General features: G+C 44.2%; 1 protein-coding gene across 1 annotated transcript in view; it reads right to left on the bottom strand.

The window, feature by feature from the left end:
• GOLGA3 (golgin A3) overlaps nucleotides 1-26,370 on the bottom strand; it is a 94,112-nt gene that overhangs the window by 35,589 nt on the left and 32,153 nt on the right. The window contains exons 7-13 of the mRNA XM_030220167.1: nucleotides 25,793-26,106; nucleotides 24,586-24,788; nucleotides 14,874-15,011; nucleotides 8,701-8,862; nucleotides 7,379-7,747; nucleotides 7,056-7,133; nucleotides 6,010-6,273 (exon numbers count right to left, since the gene is read on the bottom strand). Of these exons, the coding sequence (XP_030076027.1) occupies nucleotides 6,010-6,273; nucleotides 7,056-7,133; nucleotides 7,379-7,747; nucleotides 8,701-8,862; nucleotides 14,874-15,011; nucleotides 24,586-24,788; nucleotides 25,793-26,106 (1,528 nt within the window). The remainder of the gene's footprint in view (nucleotides 1-6,009; nucleotides 6,274-7,055; nucleotides 7,134-7,378; nucleotides 7,748-8,700; nucleotides 8,863-14,873; nucleotides 15,012-24,585; nucleotides 24,789-25,792; nucleotides 26,107-26,370) is intronic.

The following is a 26,370-nucleotide window of genomic DNA, read 5'->3' as shown; positions in this document are numbered from 1 at the left end:
TATAAGGCCCCTATTCCTCAAGGCCTCCAGCGAGAGCAGAGACTCATCGAACAGTTGACCCCAGCATCTCATGCCCTCCTTGTACCACCTCGTAAACACCCCCACTTCTGTCCCCGGTAGGAACAAAGGGTTGAAAGCTATGGGCGCTTTCCGGGTCAGTATGCACTTTCTCTTTGGAAATAAACTAACCCAGTAATGGAGCGTGACACAAATGGACGGACACATCCCCTCTTCCAATACTCGAAACATTTTAGGAAGCCACATGAGTGTCCCCAGTGGTCGGGACCCCACAGAGTGCTGTTCTAAGTGTATCCACTGCCTATCGGGATAATCTTGGTACCATTCGATAGCCGCTTTCCCTTGTACGGCCCTATAGTACCACAGGACACTGGAAACACCCAGGCCACCGTCTCCTTTCCTGATAAAGAAGCCTACGTGCCAAGCGCGGCCTCCTACCGGCCCAGACGAATCGCATGATAGAGTCCTGTAGTGATGTAAGAACTCGCCTGGGCATCATCACAGGCAGTGCCCGAAACAGGTATAGCAATCGGGGCAGCACGTTCATCTTGACAATGGCCACCCTACCAAACCATGAAACATCTTGTTCCCCCCACCTCTCCAAATCTGCCTTTATTTGACAAACTAAGCCCCTAAAATTGGCCTCACATAGCTCAGTTAATTTTGACGTGATATTCACCCCCAGGTATTTAATTTTTTTATTAGCCCATCTAAACGGATAGGATGCCTTCAAATTATCAATAATTTCTGTTGGGATCGTAATATTCAATGCCTCTGATTTTGCCATATTTACCTTAAACCCTGCAGAGCATTCATCCATGAGGCGTATAAAATTTGGAAAAGTAGTCAGAGGACGTGTGACATAACAGAATGTCATCTGCAAAAAGGGCCATTTTATGGGTTCTATCTGCCACTCGGGCCCCCGAAATTCCCGGGTCTAACCTCATGCGCGAAGCAAAGGGTTCCATGACCATAGCAAATAACAGAGGGGATAACGGGCAGCCCTGTCTAGTTCCCCGTTGCAGGGTGAACAACTCTGAGTTGCTCCTATTTATTCTAATGCAAGCTCTAGGGGACTCATAAAATGCCTGAATCCATCCTCTAAATTGTGGTCCAAATCCCATCACCTCCAAAACTTTATACATGAAGGGCCAATGGACCCAATCAAAAGCTTTCTCCGCGTCTAAACTAAGGAGACATAAGGGTCTTCGATTTCTTTGGGCTAGAAACACAAGATCCAAAGAGCGTCTGATGTTATCCATGGCCTTGCGATACAGCACAAAACCTACTTGGTCTGGGTGTATGAGTGTCGGCATCAATGGTCCCAACCTATTGGCCAGTATTTTCACTAATATTTTGACATCTGCATTAAATACTGATATGGGCCTGTATGAGCTGCACTCCGCAGTATCCCTATCTGGTTTGGGCAACACTGCTATCCATGCCTCCATCATGGATGGTGGCAGGGGACCCCCCCCCCCCCCCCGGTTAAGTAGATCAGGAGCAAACTTCTTGTAAAACTCATTGGGAAGTCCGTCCAGTCCAGGAGACTTGCACGAGGGTAGACCCCGAATAGCCTCCTGAACCTCCTGTGGGGTAACTGGTTTTTCCAACATTTCCTGATGCTGTGGAGACAAGGTAGAAAGTTCACTCTCTGCCAGGTATTCAGCAATCGACGCCAGGGAGGGCACTATCTCCTGGGAATACAAGTTTTCATAGACGTCTCTAAAGCATTTGCGAATTGAAGTGGTATTATTCAGCATGGCACCTGTGCCATCTCTCATTTGTTTTACTGTTCGATCAACTTTTTGTCTCCTCAGCTTTATCGCGAGGCGACATCCCACCTTGTTGGCTGACTCATATGCTCCTACCTGTAACCTCTCTCTCCCCTGACTGAGCTGCTCCGAATAGATAGAGTCCAATATTGCCCTCTCGCCACATAACTGGTTCCAAATCAAAGGGGATCTATGTGCCTTATGCTGGTCCTCCAGATTCCGTATTCTGTCCATACATCTTGCTATTTGTGCCTTACGCACCCTAGAACGTTTACTAGCAAGTTGTAGAAAGTATCCCCTGGAGACCGCCTTCAGAGCATCCCAGATTGTGCCCAAGGGAGGACCCAATTCCAAATTGAATTCTAAGTACTCCTTCAGCACCGCTCTATAGCCCTCCTCTACCTCTTTCTCCTGCAACAAACTAGTGTTTAAAGTCCATCTCTTATCTTTTAGTTCGGGCCTTATGGTTGGCAAAGTAACCCACACCGGTGCATGGTCTGAAATTGTCACGTTACCTATTCCAGCCTGGGGTCCCCTCTCCACCCACATGGCATCAACAAATATATAGTCTATGCGTGAATAGGGATCATGCACTGGGGAGTGAAATGTATAGTCTTTGTCCGCCATATGTGTCAGTCTCCATAAATCTATAGTTCCCAGGGAGTGTGCCAGAGATTCCAGTGCTGCAGCCTCTTTTTTTCCCCCTCCCTCTGTGCTGGAAGCACCTGATCTATCCATGCTGGGGCTCACAACAGCATTGAAATCGCCCCCCATTATTAGGGAACCCTGTACAAAAGATGCTAGGGAATTTTTCACTTTGGTAAAGAACTCTGCCTGCCCACTATTCGGGCCATAAACTGATGCTATCGTTAAGTCAACCTGGTCTATTTGAATGTGTAAAAATATGAAATGCCCCCCTGGATCTTTCTTAAGCTTCATTACCTGTGCCCCTATCGTGTTGTGGAGCAAGATCGCCACTCCTTTTGTTTTTGATCTCTCTGAGGAGGCACAGTACACCCCAGGGTAGCCCGGGCAGGAGAGAAGTCGCTCATGTCTTCAGCGAAAGTGTGTCTCTTGTAGTAGCACCACTTGTGGCCCCAGCCGTTGTATCTCTTTATATAGTTTCTGCCGCTTTTGAGGCATATTCAATCCCTTAACATTATAGGATAGGATTTTTAACTCTGCACTCATTGCTCTAAGTATTTATGGCACACATCTTTATCCTTCCACAACTTCCATACGCTCTTATATGTTAAACAACCTGACCGAGTCCTCCCCCCCACCCCCCATACATCATCCCTCCATGCCCTTCCCCCTTCCCCCCTATAATTGTTTAGCTGAACCTCCACCCTCTGCCAATTCCTCTCTCCACCCAACCTTCCCACTTTCAAACCCCCTAGTAGCACCATCCCATTCCCCACCCTTACAGAACATCCCCTCCCTCCATGGTGTCCACCAGACAGCGCCTAAAGCACTGAATGGGATTCTTAGAGGTGCAACCCACTGACCCGATGTAATACCCTTCCCCCCCCCCCCCACACAACCCCAGCCTATCACACCTTTAGTATATTATGCCACTTACCCATATCCCCACAACCTTACATTAAACAGTATTATCTGAGCAGTTCCCAGCCATTACGCCAATACTTTTTGTTCCCCCCTTATTTGTTTTACATATCCATTCAGAGTCAGCAAATCAGGTCCCAGACTTCGATGCCTTTTGTCCCACGCACTTCCATGTCTGAAGCCTAGCTTTCGTTGAAGGAGCAATCTCCGCTGGCACTGCAGCTGTACGAGTCAGTCCCGCTTCATGCAGACTCTGCCATGCTTCAGAAACCTGACGAAGCCGGTATTTCTTGCCATTTAGTTCAAAGCAGAGCGCGAAAGGAAAGCTCCAGCAGTAAGCAATCTTCTCCTTGACCAAAATTTCCAAAGCGGGTTTCATAGATCTTCTCTGAGCCAGGGTGTACAATGATAAGTCTTGAAAAACAGAGAATCTTGCCTCATTATATTCCAGAGTTGGCTGTTGGCGAGCCCGCTGCCAGACCCGCTCCTTGACTGAGTAAGACGTGAAGTGCACAATTATGTCCCTGGGTCTATTAGCCAACGCTTTACCCAGTGCGCGGTGTGCCCGGTCAATCTCCACTGCTGTTGGGTCACCAGTGTCGCCCAGTATCTTTCCGCAGATTATGCGCACAATGGTAGGGACATCCTCTCCGCCTCCGGAACGCCTCGAAATCTCAAGTTGTGTCTGCGACCTCTGTTTTTGAGGGTGTCTAATTTGTATTGTAAGTCCTCGTTTTGTTCTGACAACTGTGCAATGCGCGATTCCAGCGCCTCGTTAGTTTCTGCCTGCTCGTCACACCGCTCTTCCAAGGCCTCAACGCGGCCCCCCAGCTCGCGTAGGGCCAAGCTTATGGCATCCATGTGTTCAAGGATCTCTACCTTGGAAGCTTTGATTTCCTCCCGGATTGCTTCCAAGCATTTTGCCAGATCTTCCGGCGCACTTTTCTTTTGAACCGTGGAACAGCTTTGATCTGCGTGGGAGGCAGCCGAGTCGGAATCCGATGACCGCCGCAGCTCCGGGGACACGGGGCGCTGCGGGCCCTTCGCTGCCTGCTGCATGGAATGGCGCTCTCCCTCTCGGTGCTACGTCGCCGGTAACTTGCTCATTGCAGGCAGTTACTGTTCCCCGACTTGTAGACTTGATGGAACGCCAAAATTATCGCGGGTGAACGGGGCTAATGGCTCAGGATCGTGGGGAAGTGCAGGAGCTAAAGTTTTAGGCAGCCGTCGATCTTCGTGACTTCACTTCCTCCATATATCTCTGTTTTTTAATGTCTTTTTTATGCAGCTGTTTGGAGTGGCACCACCACTATTTTTAGATGTATAACTAAGTGATATATATCAGTGGCGTAGCTAGGTGTGGGCCACGGGGGGCCTGGGCCTGGGCTGTAAAAAGGCAGCTGTGCTTCAACATGATCAGCCACAGGCTGTTCCTCACTGTCAGTCAGCCCTGACAAAATGGTGACTATTCCCACGCTCTCCTGCATCAAACTGTACAGCAGCCCTGCTGGAGATCCTGAAGTCCACAGCATATTCTGATGCTACACCAAAACTGAAGATGTGCTGCTGCCATTTCCTCCGTGTCTTGCGGAAATCCCAGCTTACATGCACTGCAACACATGGCCGGGGGGGGGGGGGGGGGGGGTATCCAACAGCAGCAACACCGCTTAACTGCATCCGTGGGAGTCCCTATTCATCCCAACTGTCACAACTGGAGCACAATGTGGTCCCAAGTGGTGAGGAAGGATCTCTCTCCTGCACCAAGTAGAACTTGCAGACCCCCAAGCAGTTCCATGTCAATTTTTAGCAGAAATTACCACTGCCAGCTGCTCCCCACAAGCTTTACCCCAGATAAGAAAGGATCAGGACTGATACTGTCCACCAAGCTCTCTAGTAAACCTCTTTCCTTCTCTTCTCTCTCTTTTTTTTTTTTTTGTAAAGGTTGTTATGCTGGAAAAGACAGTTCCACAGGAAACATGGGAGAGGTGAAGGGAGGGAAGAAGTAAATTTGCAGGGATCCAAAGACAGGAATCTGAAGACCACCAGATATGACTCTGCCAACTCAAGCCATCTGTAAAGCTCAACTGGAAAATCAGTTGACCAACTGGACCAAGAGCAAAGTGTGTCCAGCCACCTGCTTGAGAGAGAAAATACTGAGGAGCAGGACTGAATGCCAAGAGAGATATGTCTCAGCTCAGTTTTCAGCTCTCTATCTCCACCTGCTGGTTGACTGACACAACTATCCCACAAGCTCTGGAATAGTGGGAAGCTACTTAATGGAAGTTGGCTTTGATGTTCCCTGACACATACACACTTCCCTCACTGTCTTGCAGGAGTCCAAAATTTGCTTCTGGTGTTCATAAACAATTTATTGTATTTACGTGATTACCACTCAGGTAGGCTGATTGTGGTGTTTACACACACACACACACACACATATATATATATATATATATTTATACTGTACTGGCAATGACACAGCATCAGACTCTACTGAAATCAAACCTGCGGGTAGGCTGATTGTGGTGTTAAATGTGTACTGTGTTTAGGATTGTTACTAGGAAGCCTTTAGTGTTACACATTTGCACACACACATAAATATTTATTCTGTACTGGCAATGACATAGCATCAGACTCTACTGAATCAAACCTGCAGCTGCGCCTCCATTTCATCCCGCTCCTTCAGTGCCTGCTCAAGATGGGATTCTAACTCATCCATCTGCTGCTGAACCTGGAATGCCTCTTTCTGAAGCCGTGCATGTTCCACCTCCACCGACTTCTTTTCACTCTGAAGCTTCACCATCTCCTGTTTAGACTCCTTCACTTCCGAGTCCAGTTTCTTCTTTGTGGACTTCAGCTCACTGATCAGCTGGTCTTTGGAGCTGGCATCCCTCCGATATGCTTCTACCATTACCTAGCAGACAATAGAATTATCAGCAACTCTCCAAGGTATACTAGTAAAATGAATACCCTAAGTAACAAGGAAAATATAAGGGGGTCTATGAGGTTTCAGAAGCTAGCATACAGTATTTAATAAAAAAAATATCAGGTTCAAAAATTATTATTCATTCAGGAAGACAGTGATCACGGGAAGAATCTATCCTTTCTTAGGCTCACTAACCAGAGCAAATGTTACCTACGGCAGGCAATATGACTGCAAATATTTAGAATGGGTCTAAAACTTTCAAATGACAATGTTAAGAACCAAAACCTTTGCATAAGATCTCTTTGATAAACATGATATACTGTCAGTTCTGCATTGTTAGCCCAAAGAATAAGCAAATTATCAGTAGTGTCTCATGAGCAATACAGGTGCACCTTGGTGGCTGTGACACAATGAAATGAAAGAGTAGTCTAATGACTAGTGCAGTGGCCTAAGACCTAGGTTCAATTCCCACTGCAGCTCCTTGTGAACCTCGCCAAGTCACTTAAACTGCCATTGCCCTAAGTCCAACCCCCCCCCCCCCCCCCCCCAACAAAACACAACTGATTGTGAGCCCACTAGGAAGAGACAGTACCTGTATATAATAGGTAAATCGCTTTGATTGTATCACAGAAAGGTGGTATATCAAATGTCTTACTCTTACTCCTTTCCCTTACTCTAGATATGTGTTAACATCATACACTTCAACAACATGCTAAAGTGTTGATGAGAGCCAGCATGACCTTGGCTTTTTGTTTTTATTGAGCACTTGCCTTTTGCTGTAAGAACTGTTCCTTTACTTTCTGCGTCTGCTTCTTCAGAGCAGCATTTTCTTGTTGCAGGGCTGTCACCTGTTATAAACATTACAAACAATCTTTATACTATCAGCACTAGGAGATAAAAGATAACCTTGATGTCAGGGTGTCAGCCTATGGCAACTCTATAAGTTGGATCTGAATACACTAACTCAGCCTTCATTAAATCAGATGCTTGCTCTCCTAACTGGCCTTATTACTTGTACTCAAAGTAAGCTGCTTCTGCCTTTCTAGTCAAACAAGACATTTTTAATCAAACAGGGCACTTCAGAATGGACTACCTGGCTGGTCTTAACAGCGACTTCTTGCCGCAGAGCCTCCAGAATTTCTGATGCTGCTTCAGTACTTTCTTCCAAGTGTTTCGCCCCCATATCTAGGCCTTCCTTCTCCGCCCTAGCAGCCTGCAGTGCCACCTCTAGCACAATCTTCTCATTCTGCAGGTACTGGATGGAGTCATCTTTGGAGGTGGACTCGCTCTGCAGCTCCTCCAGCCTGGCTGATAACTCATCATATCGTGTCTGCAACTCTCTCAGCGACTGCTCTTTGGTATGTAGAGTCTCTTGGGTCGTTGTAAGCTGCTTCAGGAGATCCAGCTGTTCTTGCTGCAAGACTTCCAACTGTAGATCACGCTGGTGCAAAAGAACTTTTGTCTGAAGGAAAATAAATTAATATGCATAAACATTGATCATGAAAATTGTCTCATTCTGATTGGTTTTGGCACCAGATCTTATTGTCTAGATTTGCAATGGTACACAGACCACACAAAAGAGGAGCTCTACAAGGTTCCAGAAGCTAGCATACAACAACATCTACTTATAATTTGTTTTGGTTGATGCAAAAAATATCACACTCTGAAGATTCTTAGCTTTCTGGGAAAAATATAGCACCTTTCCTGACCAACAGCATTAACAATATATTGGAGAGCAATTTTCAGCCCATGCTGGAAAATGGCGTTTCCCTTTGAAAATCCAGGGACAAGCAGTGCCACCAGTGTCTTTGAAACTTGAAGGTTAAATCCATGAAAAGCAAATGAGAGCATTTCAAAATGAATTCCCCGTGCTTATTTTTCTGGGCCCAACCCCCTCCTTTCTTCTCTTCCCCTATGAGGGTTTACAGCAATGTTTAAAGGCCATTTAAACATTGCTGTAAACCCTCAAATGAGTACACAACAAGAACTTGTCATACTTCTACCTTAAAAATATGGTATTATAACACTGATATTTTGGTTCCAGCTGCTCTCTAAAATCTAACATTTAGAGCTCAAGTCTGAATATGTATGTATGTATTGACTGACTGGGTTTATTATCCGCCTTTATGAAGAGATTCGCACAAGGCGGTGTACAGTATCACAGTACAAGTAACATCCAGCAAATGTTCAGTAACTTACAGCTTTAAATATGACTGCATCAAAAACCCACAGTACTCACTAGAGCTGTCCAGGACCTGAATGTCACACTAAGGTGTGGGCAACAGCCACAGGACTGTGTGCAACAGCTGGAGCCCTACTGTTCCCACTCACATCTTCCAAGTTCTCCCTGAGAAGTGACTGAAGACCAGTGGCAGCGTTCCTCAGCAACTTGTTTGGAAGCACCCTAGTCCCTACCTGCTCCAGCTCATGCTCCAGCATGGCAGCAGAACTGGCCATCTTCTGTAGTTGTTCTTTCTCATCCTCAAACTCCTCCAGCTTTCTCTGCAGGTCCTCTTCTACCATGCTCTTGGCTTGCTGAATCTGAAGGAATGCAGCCTCTTGGTCTAGCATGTCAGCCTGCTCAAGAACAACAGTATATGGTTAGGAAGACATTTGATTTTTAAAAAATTACGTAAAATAATTCCACTTAGTGTATGGAACATCTATAAAAAGTAAGAATTCTTATGTTCAACTACTATTATTTGCTACCAGTAATTTTACATGTGATGGCAGTAGCAGAAATTCAGATTAAGGGCCCACAGCAAAATATTAGAACAGGCCTCTGCAGCCCAGGGGGGTATTCATCAAAGAACTTATGAAAGTGGCTGTAAATGAGCCTCCTCCTTCCCTGGGCTTTCTTGCACCACAGGGGCTGTTTTGGTGAAATGTTATAACAAGGTACTTACACTATCAAGGTGTATATATATATATATTTATAAAGCATCTATTTATTTTCTTTTTAAACTTTATTTGTATTATTTTAAGCCAATATACAGATCTAAAAATACAAAAAATAGATTGTGCTTTACAGAACAGTAAGTAACAAATAAACAACTGAAAAATAAGAAACCCCCTCCCTCCCTACCCCCCACACCCATCATAACAGCAGGAAAATATCGTCCTGGAACAGAAATAACATTTACTAGAGTGTCTCTAAATTTGCATCCGCTCATTTATGCAAGATTTGTGTTCTCCACTCTGTATAAGAGACCCAAACTTTGTGAAAGTGTATCGAGCGTCCATTCCTTTGTGCTGTCAATTTGAACCTTAAACCAATAAAGTCAAGTTTACAAAGAACTATCTCAAGTGGTGGCGTGTTGATTTGCTTCCAATAGCATTTTGGCTGCCACAAAAAAAAAAAAAGCATCTATTTTATATGTGACTATGGGGCTCATTTTCAAAGCATTTATTTATTTATTGCATTTGTATCCCACCTTTTCCCACCTATTTGTAGGCTCAAAGTGGCTTACAGAGTGTGGTTATGACAATCATTCCGTGTTAACAGGTACATTTCTTATAGTTTGAATGTTGGTAAGAGAAGATAAGCATAGTCGTTTCATTATGACAAGTACAATTCTTGCTGTTTAAAGATTGGGTAAGGGAGGATAGACAGGGAAGTGTTAGGTAAGTTAGAGGTGAGCTGTGGTAATTGTGTAATTTGTTGAAGTAGTTTGTAGGCTATGTATTTTCCTGGTAGGCCTTTTGGAAGAGATGAGTTTTCAGAGATTTGCGGAAGTTAGTTACTTCGTTAATAGCTTTCAGGTCTGTAGGTAGATCATGCCACATCTGCGTGCTCAAGTAGGAAAAGGTGGTGGCGTGTGTCAGTTTGTATTTCAGTCCTTTGCAGCTAGGGAAGTGCAGATTGAGATATTTGCGGGATGATTTTACAGCATTCCTGGGAGGCAGATCCACAAGGTTTAGTATGTAGACTGGGGCGTCTGCGTGTATAATTTTGTGTACTATCATGCAGATCTTGAACTCAACACGTTCTTTGAGTGGGAGCCAATGGAGTTTCTCTCTTAAGGGTTTAGCACTTTCATATTTATTTTTTCCAAATATGAGTCTGGCGGCTGTGTTCTGGGCTGTTTGGAGTTTTTTGATAGTTTGTTCTTTGCAGCTGGCGTATAGTAGTCCAGGTGACTGCCCCTATCGAATTGACTACTCACTTGTCCTTTAGATTGTAAGCTCTTTGAGCAGGGCCTGTCCTTTTATGTTAAATTGTACAGCGCTGCGTAACCCTAGTAGCGCTTTAGAAATGTTAAGTAGTAGTAGTAGTACTTATTACCATTGACTGTACCAGGGTGCGGAAGATATGTCTCGGGAAGAAAGGTTTCTTTTTTCAATCTACACCTCTTCCTTGGGCTCACTGATCTCATCTCATGGTTTCCAGTATCATCTTTATGCTGATGACACCCAGCTATATCTCTCCACATCAGACATCACCGCGGAGACCCAGGCCAAGGTATCGGCCTGCTTATCCGACATTGCTGCATGGATGTCCAACCGCCACCTGAAACTGAACATGTCCAAGACCGAGCTTATCGTCTTTCCACCAAAACCCACTTCTCCTCTTCCTCCACTCTCTATCTCAGTTGATGACACCCTCATCCTCCCCGTTTCATCTGCCCGCAACCTCGGAGTCATCTTCGACTCCTCCCTCACCTTCTCTGCGCATATCCAGCAGATAGCAAAGTCCTGTTGCTTCTCTCTCTTTAACATCAGCAAAATTCGCCCTTTCCTCTCTGAGCACACCACCCGTACTCTCGTCCACGCTCTCATTACCTCTCGCCTTGCCTACTGCAACCTACTCCTTACTGGCCTCCCACTTAGCCATCTATCCTCCCTTCAATCTGTTCAGAACTCTGCTGCACGTCTTATATTCCGCCTGAACCGATATACTCATATCACCTCTCTTCTCAGGTCACTTCACTGGCTTCCAATCAGATACAGCATACAGTTCAAGCTTCTCCTTCTTACCTACAAATGCACTCAGTCTGCAGCCCCTCATTACCTCTCTACCCTCATTTCCTCTTACGTTCCCGCCCGTAACCTCCGCTCACAGGACAAATCCCTCCTCTCAGTACCCTTCTCCACCACCGCCAACTCCAGGCTCCGCTCATTCTGCCTCGCCTCACCCTATGCTTGGAATCAACTTCCTGAGCCCTTACGCCAAGCCCCCTCCCTACCCATCTTCAAATCCTTGCTCAAAGCCCACCTCTTCAATGTTGCTTTCTGCACCTAACCTTTATACCTTTCAGGAAATCTAGACTGCCCCTATTTGACTGACTGTACATTTGTCCTTTAGATTGTAAGCTCCTTTGAGCAGGGACTGTCCTTCTATGTTAAATTGTACAGCGCTGCATAACCCTAGTAGCGCTTTAGAAATGTCAAGTAGTAGTAGTTTTACTTTTGAGTTTCCACATTGAGTGGAACAGTCTCTTCTTTGTATTCACAGGAGTATCAAGTGTGAGGTTTCGGTCGATAGTCACTCCAAGAATTTTTAGGTTTTGCACGATGGGAAGAGAGCAGTATGGTGTGGTTATTTTGGAGTAGGTGTTTTTGTTGTTTTGTGAGGTTAGTACAAGACATTGTGTTTTCTCTGCGTTGAGTTTCAGTTTGAAAGCATTAGCCCAGGAGTGTATGGTTTGGAGGCTTTGATTGATTTCGTTGGTGATTTCATTTAGATCCTGCTTGAATGGTATGGAGATCGTGACATCGTCTGCATATATACAGGGATTCAAGTTTTGATTGGCTAGGAGTTTGGCTAGTGGTATCATCATTAGGTTGAAGAGAGTTGGTGATAGTGAGGATCCTTGGGGAACTCCACACTCAGGTGTCCATGGGGATGATGTGTTCGCGTTGATTGTGACTTGGTATGATCTTGTGGTCAGGAATCCTTTGAACCATTTGAGAACTGTGCCTCCTACTCCGAAGTATTCTAGTATGTGTAATAGTATTTCATGGTTGACCATGTCGAAGGCGTTGGACATGTCGAATTGTAAGAGGAGTATGTTGTTGCCGGTTGCAATTGCTTGTTTGAAGGCGTTCATTGCTGACACTAGTACCGTTTCGGTACTCTGATTTGTCCAGAATCCTGATTGTGATTCGTGCAGAATTGAATGTTCGGTTAGGTGCTCAGAGGAGTTGTTTCGTCACTATGCCCTCCATGAGTTTAGTTATGAGTGGGATAGATGCTACTGGGCGATAGTTAGTTAGGTCCGTTGTGCTTTTCTTCACATCTTTTGGCAGTGGGGTAAGTAGGATGTTTCCTTTCTCTGTGGGAAAGAGGCCGTTTTGAAGCCTGAAGTTTATGTGCTTCACAAGGTCTTTTTTTAATTGTTTGGGGGCTGATTTTATTAGGCTATTGGGGCAGACATCCAGTTTGCATTGTGACTTAGCATATTTTCCGAGTCATTTTGAGAATTCGTCATAAGATATCGTGTCAAACTTGGTCCATAATCGATCTGCTGGGCATTCTCCTGGTTTTGAGTCTAGGCATTCAAGGATGCTTGTGTACTCAGTTTTATTAGTAATTATCTCAATTATAACCTAAATATCACAAAAACTATACTCAACCTTAACTAGTACATCAAAACCGTACCTTTATTAACATTCAACATAAACAATCAACATAAAAAATCAAATCTGTAATGGAGATTCAATTTTACCCATCGAAGTAGGTTAATTATCAACTATAACAGATGTCCGTAATTACCAAGCATACCTCCTTGAACTTGGCGTATAGTAAATGTAGTCTTTTACTTATCTTATTTGCATTCATAAATAGATGTCAAATATTCTGTTCGTTGATAAAAAAACCACTGTCATCAATCCAAACAGTATCAATCTCCTTAGCAGGGTGCAGTCTCTTCAAACGCAATCTGTTGCACTCCAAAGTAATCCTTCTGTTGGATACCTCCCACAACATTATAATGTGAGATTACAACACCGTTGTGGGAGGTATCCAACAGAAGGATTACTTTGGAGTGCAACAGATTGCGTTTGAAGAGACTGCACCCTCCTAAGGAGATTGATACTGTTTGGATTGATGACAGTGGTTTTTTTATCAACGAACAGAATATTTGACATCTATTTATGAATGCAAATAAGATAAGTAAAAGACTACATTTACTATACGCCAAGTTCAAGGAGGTATGCTTGGTAATTACGGACATCTGTTATAGTTGATAATTAACCTACTTCGATGGGTAAAATTGAATCTCCATTACCGATTTGATTTTTTATGTTGATTGTTTATGTTGAATGTTAATAAAGGTACGGTTTTGATGTACTAGTTAAGGTTGAGTATAGTTTTTGTGATATTTAGGTTATAATTGAGATAATTAATTGAATTAACTGATAAATAGGGTGTTGTGACCAGAAGTGTTAGTTAACAGTTTTATTAGTAGGTATCATGAGTTGTAGCTTTGTGATTTTTAGACTTATATAAAGTTCCATAGGTTACTATGAAACTTTGTAAGTCTAAGTGCTTTGAAAATACGCCTTCATATACCTTTATAATATGACCCCAGGAAAAATACATGCACACACTGAAACATTTTCTGAGGCAGGCGTTACTGTGTTTTGTGTATGTGTCAGTATATACTCAAGATCCTTATAAAATTGCGCGCTCTCTTCTATGTGTACACAATTACTTAAAAAGTGCAATGCAATAAAATTAAAATAATATAATAAAACAAGTAAATGATCATGCATAACAAACACAATTCCACAGCTTACTATTGTATAATAGGGATTTAAATAATGAAAAACTTCCACTAACATTAGCCTGAACATTTGATCAATGATATCTGAGAACATAATATATTTTTACTAACAGGTACAAAGTGCTAATGATTTAGAAATGGATCTATCAATAGGTGAATAGTTTGTGTTAAATGGTAACACACTATAAGCCTTGGGGATAATATTCAAATATTAAATGGCCAAGAGAGGCTCCTGGCTGTTTAAATCGCTTGTGTGGTACTATCTGGAGATATTCAGTGGCACTTAACCAGATAGTGATGCTGAATATCCCCTCTAACCACCTATGCCGAAACCGGATAGTTTACGGGTGGTCCAGGAGCAGAGCAAAACAGCTGTCTTAATTTTATATGGCAAGCTAACCGGCACCGGCCTGAATATTGGCCGGTGTCTTGTTAACTTCCAAGTCGGCAGTCATACCCAGATATTCACATGCCCTGGCATTAAATATGCAGAGCTAGGTCAGCTTGCAGCCATAAATGACTTACCAGCAATTGGCTGTATATCGACCCCCTTGGGAAAGGCGGGATATAAATAAATTATGGGTTCCATGGGATTTTGCATATCACTTGGTAAAATAGGCACTCTATAGTGGAGTTGGATATAAAGAGGAGTTGATGAAGTGGTGGTACAGCAGTACAGTAATTATTTTTTGATAAGAAGAGTGCCAAACAAACTCAAGTCTTGTCCCTGAAAGCACATCTCCTCTAAAATACAGAACAAAAGTGAAATGGTGCTGTAAGCGGTCCTTTTTCTATTATGCTGGCTCCTCATTCAGCTCTTTAAAAAACCAGAAGAACCCCAGCAGGCCACAGAAGCTTTACCTCAATGCTCTGGAGTTGCGTTGCAATGCGCTCTTTCTCCTTAATGGAGCGGTGCTGTGTTTCTGTCAGCTGATGAGAAAGTGAGACATTCTCTATCTTGAGGTGCTCCAGTACACCCACCTGGGTCATCTGTCCAGCCTGAGGAAAATGGGAGGAAAGGAAAATGAAGACACTCTTCACCTTTATAATCTATTGTCAATGGCTTTGCTGTGAACCTGACAGAGTTTGGGGGTTTCTGGCTGGACCACAGCATGCTTGTAACAAGGACTTGTAAGTTAACCTACCTGCTACTTTGTTCTATTTTATGCACAGATTACCTGTAAAGATCTCTTAAAACCTACCTCTCGTGTGAAATTGTATTTTAAATCAATCTTTTTGAAGCTAAAAATATGGTCTCTTTGTGTTCTGAGTATATGGTATCTTTTATATATACTTAATCTATTTAATTTATTGCAATTATCACCTTTGGTGATTGGTGGAGAAATTAATATCCTAAAACTTATAAATACAGCACCTGCTCTTAAATTATAAACAGTGGCGAGTTGCTCTAGAGCTATTTTCCCCAAAATAAATCATTTCTTGTAACATATTAATTGCTGTGGCAAAATTCTGGAACCTCTCTCTCTTTACAGTGATTCAGTATAGTCACATAAAGGTCCATCTAACTTCTAAAGTTGACTGCATATTCCCAATAACCTATTCAGTGGATACATTTTGTTGTCTGGGCAAATTTTATCCAGCCAAAAAAATGGGGGTACCATTCACTTTGGCTGGATAGCACCAATATTCTGTGCTGGCCAGTCAAACGTTTGGCTGGATAGCACCAATATTCTGTGCTGGCCAGTCAGTCAAACTTGTTCGTGTGCATGTGTAATACTTTATTATGTTGAGGGAATGACTCAACATGAATTTGTGTTTCAGCTAAAAAAGCCTTCATCGGGATCTGATCTCACAACTTCATCTCATAATCAAACGATGTCACTGAGAACATGTTCACACACCTTCACTGAAGATATGATTTTATTTGTGATTTATATCCCATGTTATCCCAAACAAATTTGAGTTCAATGTGGCTTACAATAAACAGTATAGGATACATAACAAAGAATAATGCACAAGTAATTTGTTGTAAGAATCCAATTTTACAAATACAGTATCATAAACATACTGGGATAGTTATGGATGTTTAACATTTAAAAAATCTATTATGAATGAGAAATTGTACATGAAGCAAAGAGAAGTTTAATGGCAAATAGAATAATAACCAATTGAAGTAATAATTAGTAGTTTGAGATGGTAAAATTATGCCTTACCTACTGATAATTTTCTTTTTAGTAGCAGCAGTTGAATCCAGGAACTGGTGGGTTGTGACCAGTGGTGTGCTGGTAAATGTTTCAACATGCTCTTTCCCCCGTCCACCTCGGCGCCCCCCCAACCCCCAAATTGCAGAGCTGGCTATAGTCGGGAGAGAGCCTGGGGGGGGGGGGGGGGGGGGGGAATGCATTACTCCAGGAAAAAAAATATTAAATGATCCCAGGTTCCAATCTAATTCATGTTTAATGTGGGATAAAATGCCATAAATAAATAAGTAAATAAATACAAACTTTTAATGCTGAGCACCTGATTCTCAAAGTGGACATATTCCAAACACTATAATGAAAATAAAATGATTTTTTCTACCTTTGTTGTCTGGTGACTTTGTTTTTCTGATCATGCTGGCCCAGTATCTGATTCTGCTGCTATCTGTCCTCTTAACTCCGTTTCCAGGGCTTCCTTTCCATTTATTTCTTTACTTTCTGCCTTTCTTCTTCATTTCTTGCTCTATATCCGTAAGTAAAAGCTGGGTCCTCCGCAGACTTGACTGTCCAGTGGATCCAGCTTCTGCCTATTTTCTTCATCCATGTGCAGTTTTTGTCCTCTCCTCCTTTTCCCTCATCTCATTTCTCACTCTTCCCTCCCCTCCATCCATGTCCAGCAGCCCTCCCTCTCCCTTGACCCCCCCCCCCTCCAGCCACCCATACCCAGCGATTCTCTTCTCTCCCCTGGCCCCCCTCCAGCCACCCATACCCAGCAATTCTCCTCTCCCCTGCTCCCCCTCCAGCCACCCATACCCAGCGATTCTCCTCTCCCCTGCCCCCCCTCCAGCCACCCATACCCAGTGATTCTCCTCTCCCCTGCCCCCCCCTCCAGCCACCCATACCCAGCAATTCTCCTCTCCCCTGCCCCCCCCCTCCAGCCACCCATACCCAGCGATTCTCCTTTCCCCTGCCCCCCCTCCAGCCACCCAGGTTGTCCAGTGGATTCTTCGGGGCAGACAGGAAAGATCCCCAGTCTTTCCTGCCCACTGCCAGCGCTGACTCTCCCGCGGCGCTACTGCTTCGCTCTTCAAACTGGCCGCCGAGACTTACAAGTGCAGCCTCCAAGACTTCAGCAGAAGTCTTGCGAGGCCACCGCTGGAAGTCTCAGCGGCCATTTTTAAAGAGCGATCCGGCAGCGAGGGAGGGTCAGAACCGGCAGCGGGCAGGCAAGACTGGGGATCTTTCCTGCCTGCCCCAAAGAATCCACTGGACAACCAGGGTGGTTGCCTTCTTCAAGTATGTACACTCACACTGGGACCCTGTAGCTCGGGGGAGGGAGGGAGGAGAGCCGGCTCGCCCTGAAGAACAATCGGCTCGCAAGATGGTAAAAAATTTAACAACCGGCTCCAGCACACCATTGGTTGTGATCATCTACCAGCAGGAGACGATAGAGATTACAAAGCTGAAGGCAATGATACCAGATGGTCAGCTCCTCCTTCACTTCAGTATATGTCTCATCACCAAGCAGAATCAGACAAGAAACCAGGAAGCCTTCCTCACCAAACACAACAAAAACTCCTCAGTCCAACTTAGAGAAACCACCACTGCAATGGACTCCTCTTCAGTGGTTTCTGTTCTCTCTATATTTTTCTTTGGGTTTGTTTTTGTTTTGTTTTTTTGAAACTAAAGACCAGGACAAGAACAGACAGGCAAAACAATCACGGCTGAAAGAGGGTGGGATCCTAGATTCATTTGCTGCTACTAAAGGAAAGAAAATTATCAGCAGGTAAGGCATAATTTTACCTTTCTTAGCGTATGCAGCAGATGAATCCAGGAACTGGTGGGATGTACCAAAGCAATCCCTAATTAAGGTGGGAAGTCACTGCTCCCCCAGACAGAACTGCCTCTGCAAAGGCAGTATCTGAACAACAAAAGCACACCCATTCCGCCCAAGAGGTAGGCAGCAACCTCATGGAAAGAGCCTGTAATGCCACTGGCGAGACAAAACCTTCCAAAAAATCCATGGAAACAAAGTATCTGCAATCCAACAAGAAAAAGTCGGATCAGAAGCCGCCGTCCCACAGCAAGAACTAGTGAGAAGGACAAAGAGAAAGATCCAAACGCTGAAAAACACGCGTCATCTGCGAATGCCGGAAGAGAACCCTCCGAACATCCAGAAGACGAAGCACCGAGTACTCCATGTTAAAATCCACCTCCCGAAAAGAGGGAAGAAAGAGGCTGATAGAGAAGAAAGCCGTACCACCATCGATAAGAAGAGGAGGAACGATATTGCAAGGTCACTCCAGACTCAGCAAATTGCAAAAAAGCAGTTCAGTCTGGCAGCGCTAAAAATTCAGACACTCTGCATGCCGAAGAATTGGCAAGTAAGCACACCGCGAAGTTCCTAAGCGAAGCCTTCCGCAAAGGATCAAAAGGAGTCCGAAGCAATGCTTGGTAGACAAGGAGCCCTAAACTAGGCTCGGAGAACAAGAATCAGGCTTCAGGACGAACAAGGTCGAAGCAGTGAAGGAGCAAAGTACTCTGCAAAAAATGCAACACATCTGGATGCAAAGCCAGAGAAGAGCCCAACATTCTCTCCCAGAAGCAGGCTACTGCCGCCTGCACCCGAAGCAAATTAGAGGCCAGGCCCTTCTGCAACCCATACTGCAGAAAGAAATCAATCACTGAGGAACAGACGCCCACAATGGAAACCAAGCATGAGCCTCAACTATGCCTCAAAAATCCTCTACACCCGAGAATACGTGGTTGAAGTGGACCGCATACAAGCTCACAATAGAGCGGTAATCAGTGTCTAAAGAAATCTGTTCCTCAGAATCGACCTCTCAAAAAACCAGGCCATAAGATCAAAGCAAGAGGGATCCTCCACTCTGTAACGAACCTTGAAGGAACAGCCAGACTCGAGCAGAATCCGAAACAGAGGCACCACCAGGAGCCACACCAGATCCACATACCAAGGGCGCCGTGGCCACTCCAGCGCTACCAGAATGACTCGACCCCGGTGGCAAGCGAACCGAAAAGAACTTGGCCACAGAGTGGCCACGGAGGACACACTATAGAAGAATGTCCTCCAGCTATAGAGGCAGCTGAACTAGAGAATGACACGGGGACGGGGAATCACAGTAACCACAGGGATGGGGACAGGGTTTGTCCCCGTGTCATTTTCTACTTTGAAGCCTGTTACTGAACTGTTATTTATGTTTAAGTGATGCCTACAAAGATATTTGATTTTTTGGAAAAACAAGCAAACATACTGGCCACAACTAGCAAAATTTGCATGGGAGATCCTGTACATCCTGCTACCAGCACATTTTCTAAGAAGACAACTTCTATTCCAGGAAGGACTGTGGAAGACAGGAGAGCTAGATTGAATCCTGAGATTGTTCATGATTTCTTATTTATCCACATATTTAAAAAAACATAACAGTGCTTTATAGGGCATATTTTTCCCCTCTAGGGCATATAGAATGGGTTGTATTTTATACCCCTGGACATTTTAACAGTGTGAATTAGGATTCCTTGGTGTAGTAGAAATCACCTATTGTTGGGGTTGGAAGGGTAGAGGGTGGTGGTGGGAAGGAGGGTTATTATAGCTGCTCATTGTTATTATTGTTCTCTATTTGTAATTTATACACAACAGTTGCACAGCATATTGTTCCTTTTTATATTTTGATAAGATTTAAATATAAAATCATAAGTGTTCGAGGCTTCTGCCGATGAGGACAGAGCCCACGGGGACGTGGCAGAACCTGCAGGGCAGGGTGGGGACGGAGACAAACTTTGTCCCCGTGTCATTCTCTAAGCTGAACAACCAGCCCTGCCGAATCGCTCTCTCTCCGACAGAAGAAAGGCGGCATCTCGGCGTCCAGCCAGGACACTATCAGATCTACCTACAGAGCTCTCTACTTGAGGCCAAACTGGAGAAGCACTGGTTTGGAATAACCATTCCACCGAGACCATAAGACAGCAGAAAACGAAAGCTCACCATAGGAAATGCCCCCGAAGTGGGCCGTGGAGAAACAGAGCTCTCTATTTGAGGCCAAACTGAAGAAGCACTGGTGCGGAATAACCATTCCACTGAGACCAGAAGATGGCAGAAAAAGAGAGCTCACCATAGGCAATGCCCCGAAGTGGGCAACTGCTAAACAGAACGCGAGGTCCTCTGCCCACTCCATGAGGGGGTGACATACCCTGGTGGCTAGGGCCCCCTCTGCCCACTCCATGAGGGAGTGACATACCCTGGTGGCTAGAGCCCGATTGAGTCCCACCCTATTGAAGAAGCCACTGCAGTCATGTTCTCCGATGGCACAAGCACCGCCTGGCCCGCTACGTGTTCTGAAAGGCTAGAAGACTAGCAGCACCAAAAGCAGGTCCAAGCGGGAGATCGGCCACCCCATCTCCCATGCCATCCACATTCCCGGAGGCAGGAGGCAGCAAAGGACTCTCTAGCCCGAGAGACTTGCATCCGTGACCACCACCATCCACTGCGAAGATACCAAGGAATCCCTTCCACACGGAGGAATTGCAGAGCCACCAGTTCATGTGCAGCAGTGCTGAGATCAGCCACAGAAGACGCTGCTGACAATCCTAGGACACAGGAGACCACCTGCCGAGAACCGAGAGCTGTAGATGTTGCATGTGAGCACAGCCCACAGCACTACTTAAAAAGTGGCCTCCACAGAGCCTAAAACAGGAACCTACTGCCAAACTGTGCACCAGAGTCTGAAGCAAGATCCTCCAGTCCCTGGTCAAGAAAAAAAATCGTACCAGAGCAGTCTGGGACGGGATGAGGTGGCTCATTTGAAGAGTGACCACCCAGCCCAAGGATTCAAACAGCGAGAAGGCCTGGGCAGATTGATTCTCGGTACTCGTGTAGAGTAGGGTTCACTCTGATGCCGTCCTTGTGGAGCAGTGGCGTAGCCACAGGTGGGCCTGGGTGGGCCAGTGCCCACCCAACAGTAGCACATGGTAATGAAAATGCTGCTCTCCACAATACTGGCACCTTCGCATGTTCAGTTTTCAGTGCATGCCTGCTGCAGACTACTAAGATGGAGACTGGAGAGAAGCATTTTCCCACCAGCTGAGATATATTTTTGATGTGGAGGTAGGGGAGAGAACATTTGATGCCCACCCACCTCTTGCCTAGGCCCACCCAAAATCTGCTGTCTGGCTACGCCCCTGTTGTGGAGAATGCCACAACATGGAGTGGAGGAGTGGTCTAGTGGTTAGGGTGGTGGACTTTGGTCCTGAGGAACTGAGTTCGATTCCCGGCACAGGCAGCTCCTTGTGACTCTGGGCAAGTCACTTAACCCTCCATTGCCCCATGTAGCCGCATTGAGCCTGCCATGAGTGGGAAAGCGCGGGGTACAAATGTAACAAAAAAAAAAAAAAATCTAGGAAAAGATGCATGGAAAGGCAAAGCCCGGAACAGCCAACCAGAGAAACCATAGATGAGGGGTCAAAGAGGAAAAAGCAGAAATGCTTCCTAGAGGAGATGTGCAGGGAAGAATGCTAAATTGAAGTAGCTCTGCAATATAGCTACCTGTCCAATACAACAAAAAAGTGCAAAAGTGCAATAAAAGCCTTAGAGATACTGCAAGATACAGCTAGCTAGAGGTGCTGCTGATACAGTGGAAGCTGGAGCTGGTATGCAATAGTTTCAGAGTGCAATACTAGAAGAGCAGAGCTGCTGTGGGAAACCACCACAGCTAACCTTTGGCACTGTAACGTAGTGATAGCTATCCCAGCTATGCAAAGAACTGCTTGTGAAGGCAAGTAATATGGGAGAGTAAAGTAAAATATGCCCCATATGAAAAGAAGCCAAGGAACACAGCTTCTGATATGATGCACAAACCAGCGACCTTCAGGTTGAAAGCCAGCCATCTTCCAGAAAAAAAAAATATTTTGCTGAATATACTGCACCTGGAGATAATGCCCCCACCATGGTAGCACTGAGGTTCCCTGGTTACCATGGAGACCAGAGCACTAGCCCCAGAAAATAACAATATGTAACATTCCCACAGAACTGTGGAGCCAACAGCACTAAACCTAGAAACTCCCTTATAAAGGTGCAGAAAAAAAAAATTGAAAACCTACCGCACCTGTATTCCCAGGCAGTCTCCCATCCAAGTAGGCCCAACCCTGCTGAGCTTCCCTAGTGGTGACATCATTACATTAAACAGAATGAGTGACAGTGGAGAGCCCTGAGGAACGCCGTAGTCCGTTAACCAAGAAGAGGATAAGGTTCCTTTCATTTTCACTTTGTAAGATCTTGATTTCAGGAATCCTTGAAACCATTTGTGGACTGTGTCACATATGGCAAAGTTGTCCAATATGTTTAGTAGGATATTATGATCTACTACATCGAATGCGCTAGATATATTGAACTGCATTATTAAGATCTTAGACCCTATGTTAATTTCTTTTCTGAGATTTGATACTAGGGTAGTAAGGACAGTCTCGGTGCTATAGCATGGTCTGAAACCCGATTGTGATTTGTGTAGTAAGGAGAAATGTGAAAGGTAGTCCATAGTTTGTGCTGCTATTCCTTCCATCGCCTTTATCATCAAAGGAATGTAGGCTACTGGTCTGTAGTTTGTTAAATCAGTTATGGTGATTGAATTGTTTTTTGGTATTGGTGTTAGGATAATAGAACCTTTATTATCAGGGAAAGTGCTGTGAAATAGTAGGAAGGAGATATGCTGCTGAAGCATATGCAGAAAGAAATACTATGATTAAAGCACACTGCGCTTTGTTTGATACCAGAGTACGCAGGATCGTTTTGTGAGAAGTGCTTTAATCATAGTATTTCTTTCTGCTGAATTGATCATACCTTCAAAGAAGGTGTATGTTCTCAGTGACATTGTGAGATCAGACTCCTGATGAAGGCTTTTTAGCAGAAACACGAATTTGTGTTGAGTTGTTCCCGCAACATAATAAAGTATTACACCTGTACACGATCAACATTTGGACACCGTTTTTGTCACCTTTGCTGTTGTTTTGTTTTGTCAAATAGCAGGTCTAACATTAACCAGGCAACGCTGTCCACTTACTACAGACTGGATATCCAGTCTAATTAAATTTGCTCAGTCACTCCTAGCAAAACACCAATCCAGTCTAATTAAATTTGCTCAGTCACTCCTAGCTAAACACCACTCTCAAAGGGGGCAATTTTATAACTGAGCACCCCGTTAAGTGCCCCGACACTGAACAGGGAACACCTACTCTATAATGGCATCTGGGCTCCCAGATTCTATTACAGAATACGGGCATAAACCCACAATGGCATGCCTAAAGTTAGGCACAAAACAAAAAACTGGAAGTCAGCAAAATGAAATGTTCAAGACTGTGAATAAAAGTCTAAAAGCTAAAAGTAATGATGTCCATCAAATTTATTCATCCATAATTGGTTAAACCCCAATCCAGCTACAGGTCTTACTCCTGTAGCTGGATTGAGGTTTAACCAATTATGGATGAATAAGTTTGATGGACATCATTATTTTTAGTCTTTAGACTTTTAGTCACAGCCTTAAACATTTAGTTTTGGCGACTTCCACTTTTTCAGTTTGGTTTGCCCATTGACTCTGTGGAAGACTTTTCCTTCCTTTTTTGTAAACTTAGGTACACCCACTTATTCCAGGTCAACGGCAGGTGTTAATGAGCACGCCTAACTGTACCTTTTGCACATAAATGTGAGACCTGCAAGGTAGGCATACCTGAACAGGTGCAGTTATAGAGTTGCCCTTATAGTGTGAAAAAAATGATAGCAAAGCATATGAACTGAAATTTGGGAGCTACATCATAAGCAAGACAGAAACAGTCACACACACAAAAGCCAGTTTCATCTCTGTGCAAATCAGGTTGTAACTGGATTAGGGTTACCATATGGCTCCAGAAAAGGAGGACACATGGAAGCAAAACCTGGACTGTATCAATATCAATTGAAAGCAACGGAAGTAAAACCCAGACTGGCTCAATCTGGCCTCCTTTTTCTGGATGAGGCTTTTTTTTTTTTTTTTAAGTCTAAGCACAACTTTAGAAATCTGCCCAAACATGGTAATCAACTTTCACACCAATTCAATTCATTTTGAACAGGATACTGGATTTTGATCTGTGTCCTTCATGCTACAAACTCAAGTCTTGACCCTGAAAGTATATCTTCTCTAGTATTCAGTAGAACAGAATAAAACCTAGTCCTTTCAGTAAGTCATCCCAAACCTACAGGAGAAAAGATTGGCCTAGTAGGACAAGCAATAAATTCCAAAAGAAAAACAAAAGATATATTAATACCTCCCACGACGTTAATGAATTTTCATCAGACACTGTGAAATATCTTGACAGATACCAGGTACAGCAGAGACAAGGAGTCATGTCCATAAGAAGATAACAAATTATACCTGTATGTTGGCCATATCGCTCTGCAATCGGACTCGAGCCTCTTGTGCCAATACTAGCTGCTCTTGGTACCACTGCCGAACTTGCTGCAGGGACGTGATCTCTGTTTGTGATGCTTTCAGCTTGTTGGTCAGAGTAGTTCGGTCCAGCTGAATCTGCTGCAGCTGGTTCTGTAAGAGGGATACTTGCTGCCGTAAATCAAGAACTGCGCAAAAGACAGGGGAGAATGTAACAAAAAGATACTTTAGAATCACTAACAATTTTTTTTTTTTAAACTACCAACTGAATCTTGGAAACAAATCCCTTCACAAAATTCCAGTCCAGCTTTTGTTCTTGAAACACACAAATATATACATCTCAAATGCTGAAAAAAGTTCAGATCCTGGTTCTGAATGGAACTAGATACTTAAGTTTAAAGAGGCTAAGAATAAGGGTAATAGGCTGCCATGCAGAAGATCTGGGTTCAATTCCAGGATCTGGCTTCTGCTCCCTGGGCAAGGAAGTCTCAGCCATTGTATGACAGTGACACCTAGTGGCCAAATGTTACCAGATTCTGGAGGACGTCCCTGTTTGTGATACCTGGTCAAGGACAACTGCTCGGCTGAATTGGGAGGAAAAGATCCATAAGTACTGACAAGAGAAAGTTCTTGGTGCTGCATTTCAATAAAAACTAGTTCTAATTGAACTGAAAGACCAAAGAATAAGGAAGAAAGTGCTGGTACAAACTTCTACTCTCCTCTCCCCAAACAAAAACAAAACAAGGGCAATATCATTGGTTACAAATACCAGCTAGCTTATAGTGTGTACTTTAAATGAGGAGCAAACCAGCACATCTAAAGACTTTTAAAAAATTTAGGGTGTCACCAAGCCTTGGCAGTAATTTAGTTCAGTTTGACTCCCTTTTTTCTATACCTAGAGATCAGTATTTGCTGTGCAGGATTTACTTTAAAACATCTTTTATCAGATTTTATATTCACAAATTTAACAGAAAACAAATACAATGTAATTCAATAAGAAACAGTAAACCACCCCTCCCCTCCCCCTCTTCTCCCCAATCCAAAACCACCTCCAACCCTTCAGGAAGACATTAAAGATCTACCATCACTTTCATGCTGTGCAGGATTTAAAACCAACAACATAAGCTTAGAAGTCCTGCACACCAGACAGGATGAGAAGACCAGAAAGACGACAGAACATGAGTTCACTCACCTGCATTATCCTTACTGACTATCATCTTCTGCATATCTTCTACTTTTCCCATCAGTCTTTGGTATTGTTCTTCTGCCATCTGGAGGTCATTGTTTAGTGAAGACAAGCTAGCATTCTTGGCTTCCAAGTTTGTTTGCAGGTCGGCCATCGCGCGCTCTAAGTCCCAGCATGACTGCTTTAACGTAGCCACTTCTGAGTTGAGCAGATCTTGCTTTTGCTGGCTGCTTTGGGTGTGCTCCACCTGGGCCTGCAGCCTGGTGTTTAATGCTGCCAGTTGGGCTTGAAGCTCAGTCTTTTCCTTCAGGGCCTTGGAAATCAATAGAACATACAAAATTTCATATTAAAAGGACATTATCGCTCTAGTTTTCCATGATTCCTCAATCAGGTTGGAAGCCATCAGGTAAGGACCTTGGTAGAAAGCAAACAAATCAAGTTCTAGTCTCCTAAGATTCATAGTGTTTGGAGTGACAGAAAGCCTCTGCTGTGGTTGCCTGCAATACCAGCTCCACTAGTCTGGACCCTGTCTGACTATAATATGGTGCCAAAAGAAGGAGAAAAATACTTAATCAAATCTATAA

The sequence above is a fragment of the Microcaecilia unicolor genome, chromosome 11 (assembly GCF_901765095.1).
Source record: "Microcaecilia unicolor chromosome 11, aMicUni1.1, whole genome shotgun sequence".
In the NCBI taxonomy this organism is placed as follows: Eukaryota; Metazoa; Chordata; class Amphibia; order Gymnophiona; family Siphonopidae; genus Microcaecilia; species Microcaecilia unicolor.
This window is presented reverse-complemented; position numbering and strand designations above follow the sequence as displayed.